This window comes from Jaculus jaculus, chromosome 4, assembly GCF_020740685.1.
Source record: "Jaculus jaculus isolate mJacJac1 chromosome 4, mJacJac1.mat.Y.cur, whole genome shotgun sequence".
In the NCBI taxonomy this organism is placed as follows: domain Eukaryota; kingdom Metazoa; phylum Chordata; class Mammalia; order Rodentia; family Dipodidae; genus Jaculus; species Jaculus jaculus.
In genome coordinates, this window is record NC_059105.1 from 124,968,430 (window position 1) to 124,989,458 (window position 21,029).

General features: G+C 36.4%; 1 protein-coding gene across 5 annotated transcripts in view; it reads right to left on the bottom strand.

The window, feature by feature from the left end:
* Positions 1-3,029: 3,029 nt before the first annotated feature.
* Ccdc88a (coiled-coil domain containing 88A) overlaps positions 3,030-21,029 on the bottom strand; it is a 206,830-nt gene continuing 188,830 nt past the window's right edge. For 2 of the 5 annotated variants that reach the window (XM_045147468.1, XM_045147467.1), the window contains exons 26-33: positions 20,400-20,483; positions 19,246-19,449; positions 18,563-18,637; positions 17,806-17,886; positions 15,181-15,446; positions 14,318-14,777; positions 7,358-7,457; positions 3,030-6,560 (exon numbers count right to left, since the gene is read on the bottom strand). In XM_045147468.1, coding sequence (XP_045003403.1) covers positions 7,393-7,457; positions 14,318-14,777; positions 15,181-15,446; positions 17,806-17,886; positions 18,563-18,637; positions 19,246-19,449; positions 20,400-20,483 — 1,235 coding nt within the window. In that variant the 3' untranslated portion in view covers positions 3,030-6,560; positions 7,358-7,392. The remainder of the gene's footprint in view (positions 6,561-7,357; positions 7,458-14,317; positions 14,778-15,180; positions 15,447-17,805; positions 17,887-18,562; positions 18,638-19,245; positions 19,450-20,399; positions 20,484-21,029) is intronic. The other 3 variants (XM_045147470.1, XM_045147469.1, XM_045147471.1) reach the window with 3 other exon arrangements.

The following is a 21,029-nucleotide window of genomic DNA, read 5'->3' on the forward strand; positions in this document are numbered from 1 at the left end:
GTGGCCTTGAACTCACAGCGATCCTACCTCTGCCTCCTGAGTGCTGGGATTAAAGGCGTGCGCCACTATGCCCAGCTTCCTAGGAATACTTTTAAGATTACATTTGTAGACTGTTGTAGTTGGCATGTAGGAATGTATTCTTTTTTTTAAAATTTTTTTTGTTCATTTTTATTATTTATTTGAGAGCGATAGAGAGAGAAAGAGGCAGATAGAGAGAGCTAATGGGCACGCCAGGGCCTCCAGTCACTGCAGAGAACTCCAGATGCATGTGCCCTCTTGTGCATCTGGCTAACGTGGGTCCTGGGGAATTGAGCCTTGAACCAGGGTCCTTCAGCTTCACAGGCAAGTGCTTAACGGCTAAGCCATTTCTCCAGGCCCAGGAATGTATTCTTTATAGTGGTTATTTTGGGAAATGGATATTAAAGGAATGATTCCCCAGTGAGGTGATTAAAACAAACATGGGGCAATGAGAAATACTTCTCAATGTTGGATATTCATTTTTAAGGCAGATACAATATCATTTATTATAGTGAACAATAACTCTCTATTACACTTGGTGGGATTTTTTTTGAGGCTAACCTGGAATTCACTATGTAGTCTCAGCGTGGCCTGGAACTCACAGCGAAATTTCCTCCCTTGGTCTCCTGCGTGCTGGGATTAAAGGTTTGCACCACTATGCCCAGCCTAAACTTCTTTTCATTTTTTTATTTTTTAGGGTTTCACTCTAGCCCAGGCTGACATGGAATTCACTATGTAGTCTCAGGGTGGCCTTGAACTCACAGTAATCCTTGTAATCAATGCACACCTGGCATTGGTAATTTTTTGAGACAGTGTTTCATGTAGCCCGAGTTGGCCTCAACTGGCTGTATGTGACCTGAGCCTCTTGCCTCTACCTCCCAAGTGCTGAATTGTGGCCACCAAGCCCAGCATACTAAATTTAATTGAGAAAACCAATAAGTATAAAAGGTTATATTGCAATCATCATGTTAACATTTTAAAATGCAGTAAGAAACTAAGTCATGCCATTAGAGTGGGTTTGTTTAGAGGTTAGTAATGTGATTTCTTTTGTCCATTAGCCCTATTTATCCATTTTTTAGACTATTTTACCATCCTCTTTCAGTTATGACATTGGAAAGGTTATTAAAACCCCAAAATTATGTAGAGCCAATTGTGATACAGAAAATGCTGGAGGCATGGGTTAGTGATTAAGGCACTTGCCTACAATGTCAAAGGACCCAGGTTCGATTCACCAGTACCCATGTAAAGCCAGATGCACAAGATGGAACATACATTTGGAGTTCCTTTGCAATGGCTAGAGGCCCTGGTGCACCCATTCCCTCTCTACCTGCCTTTCTCAAATAACTAAATAAATATTTTTTAAAAAACAAACTGAATATTGGTATTACACATGTATAATTCTAGCACTCAGAAAGTAGAGGCAAGATAATCATAAGTTCAAGGTCATCCTTGCCTACATAGTCCTTTCCAGGACAACCAGAAATACAAGAGACCTTGTCTCAAGAATAGTTTAGGGCTGGACAGATGGCTTAATGGTTAAGGCACTTGCCTGCAAAGCTTGGGGACCTAGGCTCTATTCCCCAGCACCCATGTAAGCCAGATGCACAAGGTACCACATGTGTCTGGAGTTTGTAGTGGCTAGGGGCCCTGGCTCACCCATTTTTTTTTTTCTTTCTGTATCTGCATCTTTCTCTCTCAAATAAATAAGAATTATATATGTAAAGAGTGAGGAAATCTGACATTCTTCCACCTCACTTAAGACTCAAATACAAGCTTTCATTAGTTGAAGATCTGACATAGTTGTTAAACTACAAAAATTGCTCTTCCTAAGTGTTTTTTTCCCACTAATACAACCAAATGAATCATATATATGCTTTTTGAGGTAGGGTCTTGTTCTAGCCCAGGCTCAACTGGAATTCACTACATAGTCTCAGGCTGGCCTCAAACTCACGGCAGTCCTACCTCTGCCTCCCAAGTGCTAGGATTAAAGGCCTGCCACCAGGCTGGGTGCTGTTTGATCTCTGAAAAGTAATTTCTATCTGGTAGAGATAGTACATTGAATATGTACCAGCTTGTGTTACTGAAAGGCAAAAATAAAAGGCTCCATGTTTGTTTTTACCTACTCTGTACTGTCTCTGAGGTAAAGAGGCAGTTTTAGGTTACGTAAGAAAATGAAGGAAGCCAGGCATGATGGTGCACACCTTTAATCCCAGCACTTGGGAGGCAGAGGTAGGTGGATCACTGTGAGTTTGAGGTCAGCCTGAGACTATATAGTAAATTCCAAGTCAGCCTAAAGTGAGACCCTACCTCTTAAAGAAAAAAAAAAAAAAATGAATGAATCAGGGGCTGGAGACATGCTTCAGCTGTTAAAGAGGTTGCCTGCAAAGCCTAATGGCTCAGTTACCCATGTAAAGCCAGATGCACAAGGTAAGCACATGCATTTGGAGTTCATTTGCCATAGCTAGAGGTCTTGGCACAACCATTCTAATTATTTTTTAAAAAATGAAGGAATCAAACCTGAAATTTGTGGACCTTGAATATCTGTTTTGATAATGAAAATAGACCTAGTAAGACTGACTTGCTGGAGGACTCAAAAGTCTGTAGGTGAAAATAGATAGAATCTATGCAGTCACTTCTATGCAGTTTTGCTTCCTGAACTTGCAGTTATCCAAGGCCAAATGGTCCAAAAATCAGGAAGGGGAAGTTGTGACTAGCACAGGTTTTGTCATTGAATCATTCCTTTGTCCAGCATTACTTGTGCTGTATATACAATCCATACAATCTACACATCAGTCACTTGTAGCCCTCTTGGTTACCAGGTTGGCAGTGGCAGTTGTTCAGCTGTGGTGGTCTCAGTGCTGGCATTCAAGTACCCTAAGACTATGTGTTTCCTATCATGCATGCCACTCACCTCACTTCATCTCATCACTTAGGTATTTTATCATCTTACATCACAAGATGATTGAGTGTAGCACAATACAACATTCTGAGAAAAGACAGTAACATTACAGTATTGTTATAGTTCTACTTTATTATTAGTTACTATCGTAAAGCTCTTACTACACCTAATTTACAGATTAAACTTTCTTATAGGTATGCATGTGTAGGAAAACATAATGGTTTCAGGCATCCCCTGAGGGTCTTGGGACATACCCCTCCATCAAATAAGGGGGACTAATATAGGTTGCATTAAACCTAGAATAGGATTGACAGAACTGACTTCTCTTTCTCCCCAAAACCTCTTAAAACTTACCCAGAAATGATTAGGATAAAGTTATAGGCTGTGTCTGAAAATAGTTCTCCATGACAAAGAATAAAACTTGTCTCATAAGCTATAATTTAAAAATGATTACTAACCACTTGTTATAAAAATTATCTCTTTGTTTTATTTCTTTTTATATCAGTTTGCAAAGTAAAGGCTAATTCAATGAAAATTTTAAGAGAGAATCAAATAAAAATGAAAATGAAGACTTATCAACCAAACAGAGGTATCTCTTGTCATGCACTGGACTCCTGTGGCTGATATCAATCATTTCCAAGTAAAAATGTTTTGCCATTCAACTCTACACCCCTCATTAGTATTAGTTTTAAAGGAAATGTTACAGCTTTTATATTATTTGGTCTAGTATTTAATAACACTTATAAGTACAATGGCAAACACTGAAAAAGTGAACCCTTATAGTAGAAAAGAAAATTTAGAATTAGGTTTGTTAAAAGGTGTTTGTAAGTGCAACGTTACCCACTAAGCATTCCTTTTAAGGCATTTTCATTGTCCAAATATCTTAATGTGTACATCAAGCTTTATATTATAAAATGGGTTCTTTTTGTATTATTCATTCAAGACTTAAATAAAAAATACATCTCAGGACGAAGAAAAACTGTATAAAAGAAGACAATTCACCACTTTTCTCATAAAAAGTAACTTAAAATACAAAGTAATTTAGATACATTATTACTCCCCATTGTATTTCCAGATTTGGTAAAGTGTCATTTCACTTCCTGACAAAAACTGTTAAGACAGTGCAGGCTGTAGTACTTCACTTGTGAGGTGGCTACGATTCTGTAATATGCACAGTGACTTCTAAATAGAGGCTTTTAATATGCCTTGCATGGAAGGTGCTACATGTGAACCTGTCTCAAGAAATCTTTGGTAACCTCCAGTTCAAAAACTTGGACCAAATCATTTCCACATGGCCAGATGTGAAGCACATTATTAGAGCTCTGGGCTAAAGTGATTACTCTGCATATTGAATTTTTCAGTTTCCTTGGGGATTTAGGTGTTGGTTTAAAATAGAGCTAGATAATTAAAAGCATGTCAGGCTTGGTTAGGGAAATGGCCCTGGTTTCCAGCTGGCTCTAATCTTTTGTTTAGCAGAAGTATTTAAGGGAAAAGAACAGCTTCCTACAAAGTCTGGTTCTGAAGGTTTTCTGGAGAAACAACATTTTCATGTGGTTATTATCTAATCCTTTCTTTGAAATGGTATGAACAAGATAATGAATATAATTGAGAATAGTTTTGCATTTAGTCTCAGTGTACATAAATTCATTACAGGCTTTCATTTAGCATTTTCTGTGGAAGTGGTAATGTGCTGGTTAACTGAGCAGGTTCTCTGTTTTAAGATATTAGTATTGTGGAGAGGTCAAACTTATTATTCATCCACACTGGGCCACCTCACAGTCATTAAAATTTTCAACTTTCTGTAATTGTCCTGGGATATGTCCTAGTTGTGCAAATTAGATGCTAGTTAATATAAATCTAAGTTACCTACTTACTGTACTTAGATAAAACATAATTCTACATTGCCTTTCAACTAACAAAAAATGAATTTGTATTTTTTTACATGTGGATGTCTCTAGACTGCCATGGTACCTACTTATCAATTTGAGACTTGAACTCAAGGGAGTCATGATGGAGAAAGGTATTTCAAAGCCTAGATAATGAATTTTTTTATTTCTGCTGTGCAATATTTGTATTTTCATAAGAATCCTTTATATTTACATTTACATAGCACCTTTCATTCAGGAGTTTTTAAATGACCTGATTTTATAGCATTATTTGTGGCAAAGCCTACATTATGGCAGCATTAAGTTAAATAAATCCAAGTTCTCTTAACATTCATTTCAATTTCTGGTCAAATGTTTTGTCTTCTTTATTTTTTATTTTTATTGATGGTCTTTCCAAAGGTCACAACACTGCTACTGGCTTATGAGGGGGACTTTTCTCACGGATATTGGGTTAGTGATGATATACAGTTTGTAAAACATACATTATAGAATTATTTCAAAAAATTCTTTACAGCTATTAATGAGAGCCTAAGAAGTATTTGTTAAAGTAAAAAATAGTATCTCACTTCAAAAGATTGCTTGAGTATTTATGTTAAAAAATGAACTTGTCTTACTGAGAAGCAATGCATTATTTGGACTTCATAAGAAAATAAAACTGTGATATAAAACTGGAACTACTAAAAAATTGATGCTTCCCTGGGTTAACTAAATCTACATTTTTGTGCTTCTTTTAAATGTTTAAGGTAATAAACATACAAATATTTCAAAAGTACCTATAATAGCTACCAACTTTAATGTAGTATTATAAAGGAAAAAACAAAAATTCTTATTAATAAATGATAACCTTAATAGCAAATGAGTTCCTGGCAAAATGTTGGTCATAGAAATTATTTACATTATTTTTGCTGTAAGAAAACTTCTGAAGCAATAATCAGCTCTCATGTTAAAAAAACCACACACACATAACCCAATAGCAAAGAAGTGAAATGAGTTAAAACTCCACAGCTTTATCTTGGAAATGCTATTTGCTGGAAAACCATCATAGTAAAAAAGGTTTTAGAAAAACATTTTTATCTTGGATCCATGTATGAATATGTAATGCAGCTTAGTAGGGAATATGGGAAGATTAATATCACTACATTTTTTATAATTCCTTTATCTCCATTATTAATTGTTCTGTTGTTCCTTATAAGCTGAATTTCTTTTGCAGTGCATCCAAATAATTGGCTATAAAAACAACATACCAACACATGCAATTTGGTAACTGAAAAAGGCTGTGACATGCCAAAACACTTTTCTCTATCTTGATATATATAATACATTCCACAAAATACTACAGCATTTAATTTAGATTTATACAACTAAGTATAAGTAGCTAGTTTTTAGATAATACTTAGCAGAAGCATTAAGCAAAAATGGATAAATTCATAAGCAAATGTTGAAAGCAGACTGTTCTTAGAATACTTGACTTTTAAAACACAGTGAGAGAATGTCCTTTATTCAGTAGCGTTTAATACAATGTATAGTTACATGTCTTAAAACCTTCTAAAACTTCTGGCAGTTGAATCCAGTAGTGCTCCTTGATTCAAGGAAGGAATGAACGAATGAAGTCTGTATTTCTTGCCTGCTCTATTCCCGAAGATTTGTTAAAAGTCTCCTTAAGGATTTTTTAAAAAAATGGTTTCTATAGTTGCCAGGTGTCTTGTTACTTCAGAAACAAAGTCTTCATACTGAGAAATGGAAGGACACTTTTCTCTCTGTATTTAGTTGAAAGGTGGAAAGAAGAAAGAAAATACAAGAAAAGCTTGAAGAGGGATATAAACTATAGGGCAGCCACTATAAGAACAGCATGTACCAGATATTTTATATGGGAATGAGAGAAAGAAAATCAGAGATAATTTTTGAGTTGCTCTTCATGAAATAGGTAGCTAGTTTATTTTTACTGATCATCGAGATGTGGGAAAATGAATACCTACTGCAAAAGACTTAAAATTACTCACTAGTAAAATTAAAAATATCTTTAAATGTTTATTTCCTAATATGAAAGGCAAAACCCTATGGTAGGCTAAAGTGCTGGCCACGCAAGCCTGAGGACCAGAGTTTGGACTCTTGGCACACATGTAAATGCCAGGTGGGCATGTTGGCTCATCTGTAATCCTAGCTCTAAGGAGGTGGAAGTGGGATTCCAGGGGCTAGTTGGCTAGCTATCATTAGACTAGCCAAACTGGGGACCTCTGGCATCAACTGAAGGGTCTGCCTCAGTAAATAACACTGAGAGTGTTCAAGGAAGGCATCCAACATCAACCTCTGGTTTCCACATACACATGTGCACCTAATACATATGCATATACACACATGCATACCACACACACATACACAAAACAAAAAAAAAATCAACCAACTTATTTTGCTTTGCTGGTAAGTATGACAAAAGCCAATGAATTAAGCAAGCAATATTCAATATGTTAATGCAATGTGCACTTGTTCTCATACTTATTTGGTTAGTTTGCACAAATGAGAGTAATCTCATTTACAATTTAAGTAGTACACTCACCACTTGGCCCACATGTCATGCAGTGGGTAACACATTTAGGAGCTTTGTTGCTCCCTAGACCTGCTTTTTGAATTTCTGCTTTCTTGTACTTTGTCCACATCTGCAGGAGAAAAGCATTTCATGTTATTCAGTCAAAGGTTAATCAGGACAAAATACATGAAGAAAAACTAAAGAGCTCTTGTTGAGTAGGGGAAGAAGGAATCTATAAACTGGGAAGTTCTAAACTGATAAGACATCTCATTATTTAGAGACTAATTTTTATATTTTAAAGCAATATATGACATTATGAAAGCTGTAACAATTTTTGAAATTCTATAACATATTTTCCTCCCTTTTAGTGTCATTAAGACTCAAATACTTAGAATTTTTTATTTTTATTTTGTTTGTTCGAGGTAGGGTCTTGCTCCAACCCAGGCTGACCTGGAATTCATTAGGTAATCTCAGGGTGGCCTTGAACTCATGATGATCCTCTTACCTTTGCCTCCCAAGTGCTGGGATTAAAGGCATGTACCACCATACCTAGCTAGAATGTTTTTACTAAATGGTCACAATATGGTGTTGAATTACAATATAATCTTGCAATACAGCAGACACCCATATTGTTGTACTATTTACTATGAACTAATACTAGGGTTGAAACTTATTTTACAAATATTAGACCTACTTACACTGGTTGTAACAAATATTGTTCAAGTGTCACATGTATCATACAAGTATAATTTTTAGGAGGGTAGGCCAGAACAATAAAAGCTGTAAATTTAATCATATATAAAATCAGTATTCTGAATCTTTATATCACCCTTTGTAAAATTATAGGTCAGTTGTTCCAGAGGAAACAAGCTCAGCTATTTTAGTCAGAATTACTTCACCTTTACAACCTTCTTCCATATATATATATATATATATTTATTTATTTTCCATTTGTGTAAATTTTCATTTGCAGAAAGTATGGTGATTTAAAAAAATCCTATCAGGACACACAGGTTTCTTTTGACTTCTAAGGTGTTTTTTCCTCCCATTGCTAAAAATTGATTCTAAGTGCTATGAAGAAACATTTGTTAAGACATCAGTATTGTTTTATTTTTTTTTAATTGAAGTAGGGTCTTGTTCTATCCCAGCTGACATGGAATTCACTATGTTGTCTGAGGCTGACCTCGAACTCATAATGATTCTCCTACTTTGCCTCCTTGGTGAAAATTTGACTTCATTTCATGTGGTAATAGTTTCTGGAGGAAATCTAGTCTATCACCTTTGGGTAATTCTGGGGACAAATGGACATGGTATGTATATTTCTTATAAACAGACTGTGTATGCTTTTGGAAGACAGGGACGCACAATGTTGTCTGAGAGGTTTAAATTTTTACAATGTGTGCTGTGAAGTGTTGTTGATAGTGGAGGACACTTTCTCAACATCAGCATACCAGCAAGCCTTCTTTCTGGCATAGCCTCAGAGATCTGTGATCACCAGAGAATGCTGTTGGAGGAGAAGCAAAAAGGAGGGCCTCTCCGTAAGTAAATCTTTTCTTTCTTTCTTTTAACCCGAAAGAGTCTTTATTTTGTTGTCACTTTTGAAGAGAATTTTTCAGGGAATCTTTCTCTCAACATTTAAAATATTTATTTCATAGCACTTTGTTCTTGATTGAATGGTTTCTGAGAAGCAATCAGATATTTCCCCTGTCTTTCCTACTCTACAGGTAAAGGTAAATTTTTTGATCCCAGATTTATTAAGCAGTGTCCCTATAGGTACTTTTAGCAACCACACAGACAATGGGAGTGCCAACCTTATTATTATTATTTTTTTAAAGTGGGCTGGAAAGATGGCTTAATGGATAAGGCATTTGCCTGCAAAGCTAAAGGACCTCGGTTCCATTCTCCAGGACCCATGTTAAGCCAGATGCACAACGAGGCACTTGCATCTGGAGTTTGTTTGCAGTGGCTGGAGGCCTTGGTGAGCCCATTCTCTATCTATCTATCTGCCTCTCTCTCTCCCTGTCTGTTGCTCACAAATAAATAAACAAACATAGCAAAAAAAGAAAAAAAAAAAAAAAGAGCATGGTGGTGCATGCCTTTAATCCCAGCACTCAGGAGTCTAAGGTAGTAGGATCACTGAGTTCGAGGCCAGCCTGAGACTACACAGTGAATTCCAGGTCAGCCTAGGCTATAAAGAGACCCTACCTTGAAAAACCACTTAAAAAAGTTAGTAAATAAAAAAAGAGGGCTGGAGAGATGGTTTAGCAGTTAAGCGCTTGCCTGTGAAGCCTAAGGACCCAGGTTTGAGATGCACAAGGGGGCGTACAATCTGGAATTCATTTGCAGTGGCTGGAGGCCCTGGCGGGCCCACTCTCTCTCTCTTTCTTTCTCTGTCCCTCCCAAATAATAAAATAAAATAAAATTTAATTTAAAAAAAGAAAGGCTTTCATCCTTATACCTACCCGCACCCTACCTCAAATCATTCCTCATAATCCAAACATGGATTCAGCTTGTCAAGGTAGCTGCCTCAGGCTTCCTTGGGTTAGGAAAAGGCTTATTTTCATACTGTAGCATTTGATGTGTGTGTGGGCAAGGGGAGGGTCACACGAGTGCCTTGAACTGTGGCTGATCCGGGCCAAACCTGTCAACCTGACCTACCATCCAGACTTAGCTAAGCCCACGAAAGACTTCCACCATCCAGCCAACAGTCAGTGGACAGCATCCTTGCTGGAGTTGGGAGGTCCCTCTTCCTGTTCGGTTCCTCTGTGATATATTTGCTGTGTATGCACTTGAAATTTGTGTGTGTGTGTGTGTGTGTGTGTGTGTGTGTGTGCATGCTTGTTATAGTATGTATGCAGAGGTCTGAGGACAAACTTGGGGTATTTTTCTTTTTCTTCTTTGAGACACCATCTCTTTAGCTGGCCAGAAAGCTTTTGCATTACTAGCTCTATTTCCCATTTCTATAGGTGCACTGGGATTACAGACAAACGCCATTTTGCAGCTGGTTTTACTTGGGTGTTTGTGAATTGAACTTGGGCTGGCAAGACTGCAAGTAAATTCCTTTAAATGATAAGCCATCTCCCTAACCCTCTCCTTTTTAAAAAAATTAACAGCCGGACGTGGTGGCGCACGCCTTTAATCCCAGCACTCGGGAGGCAGAGGTAGGAGGATTGCATGAGTTCGAGGCCACCCTGAGACTACATAGTGAATTCCAGGTCAGCCAGGGCTAGAGTGAGACCCTACCTCAGAAAACAACAAACAAACAAACAAACAAAATTAACAATATTTGTAGTATATTTTGATCTTAATCCTTTCCTTACATGTACTTTTTGAAAACATGCTATGTATTATAGCTATTGGGCAGGAAATCTTCTATAAGTTTAATTTCACAAAATAAACCTTTTTTTTTTTTTAGGGAGAATTTAAGGCAAGGTCTTATTCTAGCCAAAGCTGACCTAGAACTCACTCTCTAGCCCAAGGCTGGCCTTGAACTCATGGCAATCCTCCTATCACAGGCTCCCAAGTGCTGGGACTAAAGATGTGTGCCACCATACCTGACCTTATGGTTTTTAATATATGAGTGCAATATACTTTGAATTTAAAAAGTTAATTTTTCTTTTTCTGAGGTAGAATTTCACTTTAGCCTAGTCTAACCTAGAATTCACTATGTAGTCTCAGGATGGCCTCAAACTCATGGCAATACTCCTACCTCTGTTTCCTGAACATTTTAAATGTGAAAAATATAATTACCAATTTTTTTTTTCCTGAGGTAGCTTCTCACTTTAACTTAGGCTGACCTGGAATTTACTATGTACTCTTAGGGTAGCCTCGAACTCTTGGTGAACCTCCTACCTCTGCCTCCTAAGTGCTGGGATTAAAGGTGTGCACCACCACACCCGGCTAAGATTTTTGATGTCCAAAAATTTAAATAGGTGTGAAATAATCTTTGACTCAATGTAGAAAATAAAACCCAGTAATTATAACATTTGTGTCATATATGGCCCCTAGCTGATCTCAGCTATGTTTACTATTCAATTTTCTTAAATAGGTTATATAAAAAATAGTGAAAAATATTATGACCAAAAGTATTTGAAACATTAAGACCTTTTAGGCAAAAACAGACAGTACAATAGAATGGTATATTTATGCAGAAAGTAGAGGGCACTAAAAGATGAAAAATTTCTTCTGTTTATTTGATTACTTGTGTCAGAACCATGTTTATTTTTGTTTTTAAAGGTAGAGTTTTGCTCTGGCCCAGGCTGACCTGGAATTCATTATGTAGTCTCTGGCAGGCCTTGAACTCATAACAGTCCTTCTACCTCTGCCTCCCAAGTGCTAGGATTAAAGGTTTGCACCACCACACCTGGCTTGAAATATTTTTAATAACAGCTATAAAAACAAGCATAATCAACAATACAGACGGAAGGGAACTAACCCCTGATCTTGTGTAAGTACAAGATAGTATATTTTGCAAAGGGTACAGATTTTACTTAGCAAAGATTCTCTGTAGGATTATTCCCCCTATGGTCTACTATTAATAAATAACAAAATATGTATACCATAATATTTCCTTGGCACTTAGAAAGTCACATTTTTCCTATTAGTTCTCAATAATATTTTGGTTGAATCAAAACAGCAAAAGTAAAAGCAGAGTGAAGTGACTCACTCTTTTTTTAGTTTATTTTTTGAGGTAGGGTCTCTCTCTTTCTAGCCCAGCTGACCTGGAATTCACTTGGTAGTCCAGGTGGCCTTCAGCTTGTGATGATCCTTCTAGCCTGGCTGTGACTCACTTTTAATCCGAGCCCTCAGGAGGTAGGAGGTTAAGAAGATCATTATCAGTCTGAGACCAGCCTGGGGCTACAAGATTGAGTTCGAGGTCAGCTTGAGCTAGAGTGAGACCCTGCCTCAACAAAACAAAACAAAAAGGACTGGCAAGATGATGTAGGGATAATTTAAAGTCTGACAGTGGACTCAGAGTTTGTAGACACTATCTCTATTTATGTGGGCTTTTTGGGGTGTGTGTGTGTGTGTGTGTGGCTAAAGTCTGTTTTTAGTAAAACAAAAATTTAGAACTAGGTATAAATACATATGTTTAAATAGTTACATCTTAACTTTGTATTTTAGCACAACACATTGATTTTTAAGATTATCTTAAAGATGTACATGTGTAATTAAGTAATAAGTGTGATAGAAGTTAACATTCTCATTTTATCAAATTGCTATTCTTCTCAAATAGAAGCAAAAATACAAATTCCCAACAGATTGAATGTGATTTGGTTTATTTCTCTTTGACTCAAAGGAAGACCCAGAAAGGTTTTGTAAGAATTGATTCCAGTAAGTCATCTTGAAGGAAAGTACTTGAGCTGCTTATTCATCAAGTTAAGATCAGCATAGAGAAAGATGATACATCTTTGTTGCTATACATCTTTAGATGCTCCTAGTCATTGTGTAAATCACATTTAAATTTTCTGGGATAGATACTACATATGAATAAATAATGTTTTAAATCTGAATACACAAGGGTATTAGTAAAAATTAAATTGAATTTTATAACTGTAACTATTCTTTTGAAAATAGAACAGGACAGAAGGCATAGTAAATGAGAAAAGAAAATGACTTATATATATATTTTTTAATCAGAGAGAAGGGGGGAGAGAGAGAGCAAGAGAGAATTGGCATGCCAGAGCCTCTAGCCACTACAGTCAAACTCCAGATACATGTACCATCTTGTGTGCAAGTGTGACCTTGTATGTTTGCATCACCTGTATGTCTGGCTTACATAGGACCTGGAGAGTAGAACATGAGTCCTTAGGCCTTGCAAGCACCTTAACTGATAAACCACCTCTCCAGCCCTGAAAATGACTTTACTAATACCATACAATATAAAGTGCACATTCTGGAAAATAAAGAGAAAGGGATGGCAGGAAGACAGCAAACAAGCATTTGTTGTTGGTGGCAACAAATGACTTGGATATGCCTTCTTGGTAACAGAACATGTGACCACTTTAATATGCTTCTTGATAGTAAAGTAACAGTTTTATCAAATGACAAAAGATGTTAAAGAGGAGTCTGTATTATTGAGGTTTTTAAAGACATGCAGAAAATTTACAACAATATTTGATGTAGGTTTGGGTGTGGTCACATTCCTGTTTATACACAGGAATCTTAATACAGGTGGCACCTATACAACATTATTAAAATAAAAACATAAACCTAACTAAATGGTAGTTTTCAACTGAAGCTCTTCAAATCAAATTAGAGAAGCAGAGTACATATCAAACACCAAAATACTATGCAGTTTTTTTTTTTTTTTTTTTTTTTTGAGGTAAGGTCTCACTCTTGCCCAGGCTGACCTGGAATTCATTCTATATTCTCAGGGTGGCCTCAAACTCATGGTGATCCTTTTACCTCTGCCTCCTGAGTGCTGGGATTAAAGGTGTATGCCACCATGCCTGGCTTATTATGCAGTTTTGTCATACTCAGCCATATTCATACCAGTTTGACTATCCTCTGAATCTAATAATGCAGTTGTATAGAGGTATGCAGGAGTGGTAAGATTCCTGCTGTCTACAGAATATTGTGAGTTACTGTTGCAAAGGTTCTAACAATTAGAGAGCTGTTTGTTATCTTTCTGAGTAGCTTTACCCAATGATGCAGAAGTTTGGTTATTTACTCTGGTGAGTGACCTGGGAGGTAACCCACTTACATTACTAACTAATTCTGTGTTTAGGAACAGAAATGGCTGAGATGAATGAACCATGGTAAATGACTCTCTGCTATTTTTAGATGATACTCTAAATCCATCATTAGACATTTTAATATTGATAAAAGTTTGGTTTGGAAAGTGTGACCTTTGTGTCCTTGAGTTTCTAGTCTGTGTATAAAGAGAATCAGGTATATCTGCAGGTAAATCATTTTGATCATGAGAACCTAGAGCATGTGTTGAACCATGAAGTGCATGAGAGGACCACTGTTGTAAATGGTACTCACTAGATGCTGCTGTGATGTTGCTATCAGCAGAAGATGGTGGTGAATCAACTGACACAGGTAGTCTACTGTCCTTGGTCAAAAAATCATGGATGCTTGTCCTTCGTGTTGTTCCTTCAGCAGTAGAGATCACGCTACTTGCACGAGGTAAAGTGGCATAAGGATTGCTATCCTTTGATTGTCGTGACAGAGAGGTTTCTTTTACTAGTTTTATCTTTTTTTGAGTGCCTGGTGTAGGTTTCCCTGCAGAACTAATGAAGCAGGCATCTTCAGTCTTTCGAGGACCAGGTCTTACCAATTCAGGCTTAGTTGTCCGTCTATCAAAGAAGTCTCCTGGAGTTTTTCCACTTACTGACCTGGCCAGACCACAGCTAACTGGCTTGTCTTTTCCCAAAAAGTCAGAAGAGACAGACAAACTTTTCATTACTTCATCTAAAAGATTCTCATGACTTGAGGACTTTAGCTGTTTAAAACAACAATCAACAACAACAATGCAGATCAGTGAAGATAGCCATGTAGTTTCCTGAAATACTGAGCTACACAATATAGAGCTGCTAGTATTTCTTAATACTCCCAATTAAAAAAATCCTAAAAATCACTCATAAAACATTTAAAAGTGCTATTTGGGCCAGAAAGATGACTCAGCAGTGTGCTTGCTTGCAAAACCTGCCAGAGTGGATGCAATTCCCCAGGCACCCACATGCAGTCAGATAAACAAAGAGGCACATGCATCTGGAGTTTGTTTGTAGTGGCAAGAGGCACTGATGTGTCCACACATACTTTTCTCTATTCCCCTATCTCTTGCTTGCAAATAAATCAAAATATACAAATATGTTCTTCATCTAAATTAAGGTCATAAAACTAACCTGTATTGAGGTAAGTTTGTTGCTTTCTTCCAAAAATTGTTGTAGAGTAACAACTTCACTTCCAGGGGAACCAGTTTTAATCTTGTGATGTGCTCGACTTTCTAGTGTTTCAGACATTTTGTGCTGGAGTACTGGACTTGATCTGGTCTGTCTTTTCAAATACTGGATTGGACTGCTACCTCTGCTGGACCAAGCCTCATGGTCATGAAGCAGGCTAAATTCTCCACTGCTGTGGCTTTGTGGCCTGCTTTGGTTATTAATTGCACCTGGTTTTAAAGTAAATGCTGTGTTAAGACTCCAATAATAAGAATGAGATTAATGCTATGTAAATACTAACATTTGTTGGCTGAGTTTCTCCCTCCCCCCTCACCCCACCAAGGTAGAGTCCAGCACAGGCTGACCTGGTACTTACTCTCTAGTCCCAGGCTAGCCTCAAACTCAGTGCTCCTCCTACCTTTGCCTCGAGTGCTGGGATTAAAGGTGTGTGCCACCATGTGTGGCTTGAATGGGCTTTTTTGTATTAACTGCCACATTTATTTCAAACTTCATTCAGAAATGCTTAGGTAAACCATGTTACTTTTTGTTTTAAATCAGTCTAGCCAGTGGATGATAGAGCTTTCTTCCTTATTTTGTTAAACAGACAAATATTGTAAGTCTTACACATTTAATAATTTTTAAAAAATTATTTATTTATTTGCAAGCAAATAGAGAGAGAGGGAGGGAGGGAGGGACAGAGAGAATGGGCACTCCAGGGCCTCCAGCTGCTGCAAACAAACTCCAGATGCATGTGCCATTTTGTGTATCTGGCTTTATGTGGGGACTGGGGAAATGAACTTGGGTCATTTGGCTTTGTAGGGAAGTGCCTTAACTGCTAAGCCATCTCTCCAGCTCAAGCTTTACACTTTTACCACCATATTCAAAGCCTAAAGAGATTATCAAATAAAGCAGTTACTTAATATACTGGACTATATGAATTGATATATAATATTTTAAAATTCAGGTTCATGAAAAGCATAACATTTAAAAAAGATGAAAAAGTACGTATGAAAAGAAAATCAAACTGAGACAGGAGGCAATTAAAAAACTGCAATAAAAATATGAAACCAAATATACATGTATGTGTGTATGTTTATATCACAGAGTTTCAATGTACAGCCTAGGATAGCCTGGATGTTGGTATGTTGTCTAGGCTGATGTGGAATTGGCAATCCTTCTGCTCTGGCCTCCCAAATGCTGGGGCAGTGGTAGATAACACCATGCTTGGCTTATTCTTTCCTTAAGGTCTGCATATCTGACTATTTCTACTGTCCACTGTTACTACTGTTCTTGTATAACCTTGAAATACTCAGTTGAGTTTGGAAATAAGTTCTAGAACAACATCTACTAAAATCTATGTTATTATAAGCATTATTGTGACTATACAGTACATATCTGGACAGAAAACTGCTTCCTAATCATAAGGAACAAAAGGGGCCATGAAAGGACCTGTCTACAGTTATATACTTTACTGAAATTAGATTTTCTTAAATTTTCAAACCAGAAGAAATTCTTCATATTTTCATGGTAAAATTTTCTTTTTCTTTTTTTTTTTCTTTTTCGAGGTAGGGTCTCACTCTGGCTCAGGCTGACCTGGAATTCGCCATGGAGTCTCAGGGTGGCCTTGAACTCTCGGTGATCCTCCTACCTCTGCCTCCCGAGTGCTGGGATGAAAGGCGTGCGCCACCACGCCCGGCTTTTCATGGTAAATTTTTCTATTGAATATGATTTAAAAAAACAAATTAATCCCTCTCAAAAGCATGTATTTCAGATCACTATAGTAAAGCCATAACATTAATGATAAAATTATGATTGAAAGAATTAAATTTATAATCTGAAAAATCATGAACACTAATTTGATACTTCTAGACTGTGAAGAAAACTATAATAGATTAAATAAACAAGTCCAGATTCTGAAAAGGCAGCACATTTTGAGAAAAAAGGCATTAGTCAAAGTTTCTAGGTATTTATGTATTCACCTTGGAATACACATTAAAACATTAATGAAAAAGTTGAAGTAATTCTATATATGAGCTACATTTGCATCCATATTAATTTTTACAACATACACATGCACAATTGCTTCTTAAAAAGGGCATCTCTTATGTTTTAGACAAATTAAGCTAAAAGTTTTTTTCAAATATGAGTAATACAAGTTTTCAATATATGTGCACCATGAAAAATATTAAGGGTAACCATTTAGATGTCTAACATAAAATGTCAGTAAAATAAGGACATACAGATAACTCTGGAATATAAAGATTCTAGCACCATTAACTTATCTGTGAAAAAGAAGAACTGAAACCAAAGTAACAGTTCCTGTTTTTACATTTATATACACTGAAATACATTTTTATCATACAATGTAAAAAGTACAGGTGTTTCAAACATGTTTCAAGCCTGTTATTTGGATCTTATACCACTTCCAGAAATTTCATTCCTTTTCCCACTTTTCCCCGCCTGGTGTTGGGAGTTGAACTCAGGGCCTGTGCATGTGCTTTACCATGCAGCTATACCCCCTATCCCTCTTCTACTTGTAAATGCTTCTGAAAATGGGTGGAGTACATTAATCATCTACCTACAGCATACCTTTGACTTCATGGAGTGAAGCATTATTATTGCTATTGCTAGTCGATGTTCTGCCACTATCAAGGCTAGCTGGTCTTGAAGCTAAATGAAAAAAATTAGAAGACTGTGATAAAAACCAACTGATAACACTGAATTTTACATTCTGATCACAGAATGCTTTGAGGAAACAACCATGCATACTTTCACAGGCTAAGCATGCCCATCAAATAGTAAATGTTAAAGATTAGAAAGCAAAGACATTTTCAGATAGTTCAGCACAGCACTGTAGAACAGAATATTTCTGAAGCAACAGCTGAGATTCAGGGGGTGGGGGAAAAAAGAAAGAATATATTTGAAAAATGATTTCTATAAAATGATACCACAACTGTTAAGAGTTGCAAAAAAATTCGTGTTCACCTAGTAAACTCAAAATGTTCCTTAGGTCACAAGTGATCAGACAGGGAACCTAGTCCTTGCAGAGACGCCAGGAAGAGTAGTATGAGTGTTGGCAGTTAATGTCTTATTCATACAAGCTAAACAATGGCAGCCCTGTGACACTTCTTAGAATCTTTACATTATAAATGATGTTGATTAAAATATAGAATATTCAAATGAAGCAATAATCTCAACAGGGACTATTAGATGTGAAGAAACGGAAGAGTGGAGGACACAGAACACATGCTCGCTGGCAACTCCACATTCTATCCTGTGAAATGCAAGAATCTCACCATTCCCATTAAGTATTAAATATGTACTCTCAATTAGGGTCATATCTTACCATGAACTCTTGATCCCATACTACCAGAATCATCACTAACACCTTGTGCACTTACGTCTTCAAAGGATGTAGTATCTACATAAAATAGTAAAATGGATGTCAACATTTTGTAACAAAACAGTTTCATTATCAGTATTTAGGCTGAGCACAGAAATTTTTTTTCAGTCACACATAACTTTAATGTTTTCATAGACTCAGCCAGAAACTGGAACTAAAAATAAGAAAAGAATAATTCTGATGAGAATTGACTTGCTTAGAGAAAACACTAGAATTAATGATCAATTTCCCCTGTGGCCCTGAAAAACAAAGCAAAAACCTGGGTTGTTCTACATGGACCCCAAAGTTGAAGTTATAACACTTTCAGGTTAAAAAAAATACCACTTTTCCTTTTTGCATTTTTTTACCAGGTTAACTTCATTTCTTGTTAGCTCACTAGCTGTTTATTATGAAAAGATGCTTAGGAAGGATTTTAAATTATTTATGTAAGATCTTAAAATTTGAAAATGTCCTCAAATCCTATCTAGATCATGATTTGATAATTATTTCAGTTGTAAGCAAGTGCCTTTAACCACTGAGCCATCTCCCTAGTAATTGCAGGTTATACAAAAAAAGTACACAGGGAAAAAATTATAATTCCTGTTGCCAACAATTACACCACAGTGCAAAGAGCAGACGGCCTATACCTTTATTATTAACCAACTGCTTGGGTCTGAAGCCTGCAGAAGAGTTGACAGTTGAAAAGTTGATGGCTGTAGTAGAGAAGGCCATAGCTCCCAATTCTTTTCTCCTTTTACCCGTAGAAATATCATCAGGAACCTCCAAATTCTCAGTACTACCTGTCCACTGTCCTCCTGCTAGGACCATGGATTGCACCAGGTCATTCATGGCTGGGATGCAAATGAAAGCAAATGAATCAGCATGGTTAATGTATTTGCTCTTAATTCTATTTTGTATTATAAATGAATTTTTTTTGTCTATGAATTAATGCAAATGGAATTAAAACTAACTACAAGGTCATTTGAGTCATGACATGCATTCAGCTGGATGAAATGGAGAGGCCAAAGACCAATATACTTCAGTACTTTTATCCCATTTCCATCCCCTTTATAAGATAGGAATTTTACTATGTACAATAGTCATGCTTTTGTGCCATGATGTGCTCTATCATTAGAAGTCTTCATAATGTGGTGACAGAAATGGAATGAATTATGATGGAGAGCAATTCTGATATAGCATCGTTATTGAAAATGAACAAGAGTCCTTGGTCAGAGCAGGTTGCTAAATATATTATTCATTTTAGAAGTCATATGAATATACCTCTGAATAAAAACCTGAAAGAGATATCCAAAATGACAGACATTTAATGGGATTATGTAATTACCTACTCCACTTAAAGAAAACCAAGATTATTATACAAAGAATGAAAAACATTTTCAAGGGTTATATAGACCATTTTGTTTCTTCATCTAATTAGGTTCATTAAGGAAGTAAATTCCTACTGCTAAAGGGTTTGTTATATTTTGCTTAAGTAAATTTCTTTGGGAAAAAATGCTTGATGGCATACAAAATTATTTTTTCCTGCAAGCTTTTAGAAAGCACTAGAGGTTTCCAAATATATCACATGTATTACTAAATATATATGTATATGTATAAGTAGACAAATATATAAGGCAAATTCAGTGCTATCTCTGAAAAAATATTCTTCCAGCTCCTTGTATTAAAAGAAGACTGCACTTTGCAAAATGATTTAGTGCAGTCCAGAGAAAGGTTAGTGAAAAATTAGTCATGGAAGCCAGTGTAGTCATTTGAAAGAAGCTGAACTGTCATAAAGTCTTACACATGGAACGACGGTAGCAGGCCTTCATTTTGTCTTTATCCTTCGGTCTGTTCCTCAAAAAGGGCAGTCTTTTCAGTGCAACCACTTTAATGTCAGAGCATGAGGAAAAACAGAAACAGGGAAATGAAAGAAAAAAAAGGGAGAAGAACAGATGGGAGTTAAATGTTGAAATTAAGGACAGAAATGAATGTTTGAGTTTCAGCTATGTATGCTATATTAAAGCTCTTATTCTGGTGCTGCTGAATGATAATGAAATAGGAATCAAGTACATTGATGCTTTAGCTACTAAAAAAGCACTGAAGACAACGATGAGGAACATATACTGTGAAAGCTTGGACTGGCTACAGTCTAATAAAAATAGGAATTGATTATGTTTATTTAATAGGGAACACTTCATTTTCCTAGAAAGTTATAAAAGTAAACTTTTAACTTTTAAAACTGTGCTACTGTTATAAATTGTAAATGATGACAATATGCATAGTTTACAAGCCTCTATTTTCTTTAAATTTTTTAGTTAAAATTGGGGGAAATGCAAATTCTACCAGAATATTTTAGTTATATACCAACCAAAATTAGAGTGTCCACATATCTAAAGCAATCTAAAGAACCTTAACAAATCACTAAAATATT